The sequence below is a fragment of the Corapipo altera genome, unplaced genomic scaffold (genome assembly GCF_003945725.1).
Source record: "Corapipo altera isolate COAL_440 unplaced genomic scaffold, ASM394572v1 131727, whole genome shotgun sequence".
NCBI classification, from domain to species: Eukaryota; Metazoa; Chordata; class Aves; order Passeriformes; family Pipridae; genus Corapipo; species Corapipo altera.
In genome coordinates, this window is record NW_020885222.1 from 6,299 (window position 1) to 11,826 (window position 5,528).

Genomic DNA, 5,528 nt, shown 5'->3' on the forward strand with positions numbered 1-5,528 from the left:
CCCCCCCCCCAGCCCACCCTCTCCCCCCACATCAAGTTGGGCGAGACAAGAAAACAGACACAAACCAATGTTTTAACCAGAAGGAGCCGCGTTGCTGTTAAATAAAAACTTCAGTAGTAGTTGAAAAAGTTAAAAAGAAAGAAAAAAACATTAAAAAAGGAAAGACAACTCTGCAAGCCTCGGGAGGAGCACTGAGGGCTGTCGGGGTGTTGGTTTTCAGCCGATCCCCAAATCGCTGCTGCAGGGAGGGGAGACCCCCCCCCCTGTTCCCCCTCCGGCTGCCAAAACCACCGAAACAAGGCAAAAAGGGTCAAGGAACCCCTCAAACCCACCTTAGGCCGAGCTCTGTGGGTGTGGGACTCCCCAGCCTGACCCCCCTTGGGAAGACTTTGTCGGTTGGGTTTGGGTTAATTTGGGGATCTTTTGGTTTGGGTTTTTTTTTTTTTTGCTTTTTTTGGTTTTTCTCCCCCCCCCCCCCAGGATCACTGTTGACTTTCTACCTGTGTGTGTATATAACAACAATCACTTTCTAATTCCCTCTGGAATCGTTCACCACGTGCAGCCGGAGCCCGTGGGGGGCTCGTGGGGCTCGGGGTCGTCCCCCCCACCCAGGGCCGCCCCCGCGGCTTTTATATATGAAGTCGAGATTTTACTTGATTTATTTTAATTATTTTTTTGTTGGTTTTTAGTTGCCTCCATCGAACCTGTTTGATACCGGTGTGGGCTTCAGGATCTGCATAAAAAGTACCAAACGAGCCGCTGGCGGGTCCGTTCTTTCTCGCGTGCGCCCAGGGCAGGGGGGTCTGGGGCACCCCCGGCCTTTGGGAAACCCCCCCCCCCCGCGGGGGCCCCCCCCCCCCGGGGGGCCCCCCCCCCCCCATCACCGCCACCCCCGGTGACCCCCCGATGTCCCCCCGTCCCCAGGTGTCCGGACCGGACCCCGAGCGTCTCCGGCTCTTCCAGCGGCTGCGGGCGGCGGCGGCGGAGCGGCGGGACGGGCCCGGGGATGGGGATGGGGCGGGCGGCGGCACCGGGGGCGGCCGCCTCCCCCCGGGGACCCCCATCCGCATCGCGCTGCCCGGGGGGCACCGCCTGGACGGCCGAGCCCTGCAGACCACCCCCTTCCAGGTGGCCGCGCAGCTCGGGTACGGCCCGGGGTCCCCACAAGGGCTACGGGGTCCCCACAAGGGCTATGGGGTCCTCCAGGGTGTCCCCACGGTGTCCTGACAAGGGTCCTGGGCCCCTCGTGGTGTCCTCACACGGTCCCCACAAGGTCTACAGGGTCCACACTGTGTTCTCAACGTCCTTACAGTGTCCTTGTGGTTCCTACAGGGTTCCCACAGTGTCCCCAGATTGACCCCCACAAGGTTCATGGGGTCCCCACAATGTCCCCATGGTCTCCACAGTGTCCCCAGGGTCCCCAGATTGACCCCCACAAGGTTCATGGGGTCCCCACAATGTCCCCATGGTCTCCACAGTGTCCCCAGGATCCCCAGAGCATTCCCAGAGTATCCCCTCAAGGTTCCCACGAGGCTTCTGGGGTTCCCACAGTGCCCCCATGGTCCCCATTATCCCCACAGAGTCTGTGGGGTCCCCACGATACTCCCAGGGTCCCCACAGCGTCCACAGTGTCCCCACGGGTCCCTGGTGTCCCCGCAGGGGTGGCCTGGCAGAGTCAGCACTGGTGGCCCGGGTGAACGGGGTCCTGCAGGACCTGGACCGGCCCCTGGAGCACGACAGTGACCTGGAGCTGCTCGACTTCTCCTCGCCGGAGGGGCGGGAGGTGAGTCTGGAGGGGGCTTGAGGGGATCCCAGACCCACACCGTGCTCCCCTCACAGCCTGTGTCCCCCTGTGTGTCCCCCCCCGTGTCCCTGTGTGCCCCCAGGCTTTCTGGCACTCCAGTGCCTGTGTCCTGGGGGCTGTGGCCGAGCAGTTTTTCGGGGGGACGCTCTGCAGCGCCCGGGCCACCGAGGACGGGTTCTACTGCGACGTGCACATGGGGGACAGGTAGGGCAGGGGGGGGACACTGCGCCAGGGGTCCCCGGGGTTGTCCTGGGGTGTCCCCAGCCTGTCCCCTGCCCTGCAGGACGGTGCAGAGCGCGGAGCTGCCGGCGCTGGAGGAGGCCTGTGCCGCGTTCGCCCGCGCCCGGCACCGCTTCGAGCGCCTCGAGGCCACGCGCCAGCAGCTGGCTGAGCTCCTCAAGGTGACAGCCCAGAGTGTGCCCTCCCCGGCACGTCCCCTCCCCGTCCCAGGATGAGCTTGGGGACATGGGGATTCTCCTGGTTGGGGTTATCGACCAGGGTGATACTCGTGGGGACCAGTCTCACCCCCCCGTGGTGCCACCTGTGCCACTGTCACCGCCTTGGTCCTTTCCCCTCCAGGGGCGGTGTCACTTCCCCCTCGGTGTCACCCCCTGGAACGTCACCTGTGCCCCTGTCACCCCGTTGTTGTCCCCTCTCAGCACAACAGCTTCCAGCTGCAGCAGCTCGAGGAGGAGGTGACGTCCCCCACGGCCACGGTCTATAGGTGAGCAGGGGGGACACTGGGGAGGGGCCGGGGGGTCCCCATGACTGTCCCCACGTCCGTCCATCTGTCCCACAGGTGTGGCCCCCTGCTCCAGCTCTGCCGTGGGCCCCTGCTCCGGCACACGGGGCTCATCGGAGCCCTGCGCGTCCTCACGGTGGGTGTCGGGGTGGGGAGGGGGGGACACCCCAGTGCCCGACAGTGTCCCTGGCACCCGGCCCCCCTGACCCCCCCCCCCGTGCCCACAGAGTTCGGCTGCGCTGTGGGGGGGGTTGGGGGGCCGGTCCCTCCAGCGCGTGGCCGCCGTCGCCTTCCCCACCCCCGAGGCCCTGGAGCGCTGGGAGCGGGCCCAGGAGGAGGCGGCTCTGCGGGACCACCGGCGGATCGGGAGGGTGAGCCCCGGTGGGGTGGGGGTCGCTCACAGTGCCAGGAACCCCCTGGTAACACCACCCCCGCCCCTGCACACAGGAGCAGGAGCTCTTCTTCTTCCACAAGTTCAGCCCCGGCAGCTGCTTCTTCCTGCCCCGCGGTGCCCACGTCTACAACGCCCTGGTGGAGTTTATCCGGGTGTGGACCCCCCTTTAGCCCCTCCTGACCCCCATCATCTGCCCGTCCCCACATCACCCAGACCCCACTGCACCCCATCCCCATTGCACCTGGCACTGCTGTGCCCCCCTCCTCAGCACCCAGACCCTGCCTGTGCCCCCCACATCACCCAGACCCCATTGCCCCCCATCCCCTCCCACCCAACCCCTGCCTGTGCCCCCCACATCACCCAGACCCCATTGCCCCCATCCCCTCCCACCCAACCCCTGCCTGTGCCCCCCACATCACCCAGACCCCATTACCTCCCACCCAGACCCCACAGCCCCCCTCTGCTCCCTGTCCCTCACCCACAGTTGCCCCCCAGTTCCCTGCTGTGCCCCTGTGGCTGAAGCCCCCCCAACCGATGCCGGGGGGCTGAGCTGACGTTTCCCCCCCCGTCCCCCTCTGTCCCTGTCCCCGCAGAGCGAGTACCAGGCGAGGGGCTTCAGTGAGGTGGTGACCCCCAACCTGTTCAGCCCCCGGCTCTGGGAGCTCTCGGGGCACTGGCAGCACTACAGCCCCCACATCTTCTCCGTCCCCGCCGCCCCCGAGACCCTCTCCCTCAAACCCATGAACTGCCCGGCCCACTGGTGAGTGGGGGGGGTCCTAGAGCACCCCGGGGGGGCTCCTGGGGGCTCTGCCCGTCTGTCTGTCCGTCCCCAGCCTGATGTTTGCCCACCGGCCGCGCTCCTGGCGGGAGCTGCCCCTGCGCCTGGCGGATTTCGGGGTCCTGCACCGCAACGAGCCCCCCGGGACCCTGACGGGGCTCACGCGGGTCCGGCGCTTCCAGCAGGACGATGCCCACATTTTCTGCACCCTGGAGCAGGTGGGTGGGGGGGTGTGTGTCCCCTGGCCCCTCCCAGACCCCCAAAATGTATCACACGCCCCCCCTGACACCCCTTTCCCAGCTGGAGAGCGAGATCGATTCCTCCCTGGATTTCATCCGGACCGTCTACGCTGTCCTGGGCTTCTCCTTCCGCCTGGCCCTGGCAACGCGTCCCGAGGGGTTCCTGGGGGACCCCGACACTTGGGATCGTGCTGAGCAGGTGGGATGATGCCCCCTGTGTCGTGTCTCCCCTGCACTGTCCCCTCCTGACCCCCCCCCCCGATCCCTCCCTGCAGCAGCTGGAGCGGAGCCTGCGGAATTTCGGGCAGCCTTGGGAGCTGAGTCCGGGAGACGGCGCCTTTTATGGGCCCAAGGTGAGGGATTTTGGGGAAGGGGGGGTCCCCAAAGGAGGCAGACGGGATCCTTTGGGAACCTCCCATCCCTCTTATTCCCTACAGATCGATATCCGGATCCGGGATGCGCTGGGGAGGCACCATCAGTGTGGCACCATCCAGCTGGATTTCCAGATGCCAGAGAGATTTGAGCTGGAATATGCCAGGTATTGGAGTGGGGAGGGGGGGCAGGATTGGGCTGGGAGGGCAGAACTGGGGATTTGGAGGGGGCAGGATTGGGCTGGTTTCAGGACTGAGGTGGAGGGGATCAGGATTGGGCTGGGGGGGAGTCAGGGTTGGGGTGTGGAGATCAGGATTGGAGCTGGGGGAGCAGGATCGGGGTGAGAAGTGTCTGAATTGGGATGGAGAGGGAAGAATTGAGGATTTGGAGGGGATCAGGATTGGTGGGGGGAGCAGGATTGGGGCTGAGGAGTGTCAGGATTGGGATAGGAAGGGGAGAATGGGGGATTTAGGGGGGTGGGGATTGGGGCCGGGGAGGGTCAGGATTTGGGTGGCGGGTCAGGACTGAGGCTGGATGGAGCAGAAATGGGGTGGGGGTGTGTCAGGATTGGGCTGGGGGTGGTGGTGGGGCCCCCCTGCCCCTCTGACCCCCTGTTCCCCCCAGCCCGAGCGGGGGTCCGGCGCGGCCGGTGCTGATCCATCGGGCCGTGCTGGGCTCTGTGGAGCGGATGGTGGCTGTGCTGGCCGAGAGCTGCGGGGGGAAATGGTGAGGGGGAGCCCCAAAAACACCTCCTGCCTCACCCCCCAACCCCTGGGACAGCCCTCAACCCCTGGGACAGCCCCCAATCCCCAGGACAGCCCCCAACCCCTGGCACGCACTTAATCCTGAGGGCACCCCCAATCCCTGGGAGACCCCTGTCCTGGAGACACCTCCCCAGTCCTCAGGGCCCCCTCATGTTCGGCATCACCCCTGTCCCAGGGTGCCCCACTTGGGACAGGCACCCTCCAATTTTGAGGACACTCAATCCCCAGGACACCCCCCTAATCCCTGGGACATCCTGATCCTTGGGGCACCCCCATCCTGGGGGCACCTGTGCCCCCTGAGGACCCCTCCATGACCCCTGGTGCCCCCCAGGCCGCTCTGGCTGTCCCCACTGCAGGCCATGGTCATCCCACAGACCCCTGAGGTTGAGGACTATGCCCGGGAGGTGAGTGTGTGACCCCCTCGTGCCCCCCCCC

General features: G+C 66.0%; 1 protein-coding gene across 1 annotated transcript in view; it reads left to right on the forward strand.

Annotated features, from left to right (window-relative positions):
• The first annotated feature begins 906 nt into the window (after positions 1-906).
• Positions 907-5,528, forward strand: part of LOC113940213 (threonine--tRNA ligase, mitochondrial-like) — a 5,708-nt gene continuing 1,086 nt past the window's right edge. Inside the window, exons 1-15 of the mRNA XM_027631318.1 lie at positions 907-1,145; positions 1,660-1,783; positions 1,887-2,008; positions 2,088-2,205; positions 2,464-2,528; positions 2,604-2,682; positions 2,774-2,917; positions 2,994-3,092; positions 3,534-3,700; positions 3,774-3,936; positions 4,019-4,156; positions 4,233-4,310; positions 4,395-4,495; positions 4,954-5,055; positions 5,425-5,503. Coding sequence (XP_027487119.1) covers positions 907-1,145; positions 1,660-1,783; positions 1,887-2,008; positions 2,088-2,205; positions 2,464-2,528; positions 2,604-2,682; positions 2,774-2,917; positions 2,994-3,092; positions 3,534-3,700; positions 3,774-3,936; positions 4,019-4,156; positions 4,233-4,310; positions 4,395-4,495; positions 4,954-5,055; positions 5,425-5,503 — 1,818 coding nt within the window. The remainder of the gene's footprint in view (positions 1,146-1,659; positions 1,784-1,886; positions 2,009-2,087; positions 2,206-2,463; positions 2,529-2,603; positions 2,683-2,773; positions 2,918-2,993; positions 3,093-3,533; positions 3,701-3,773; positions 3,937-4,018; positions 4,157-4,232; positions 4,311-4,394; positions 4,496-4,953; positions 5,056-5,424; positions 5,504-5,528) is intronic.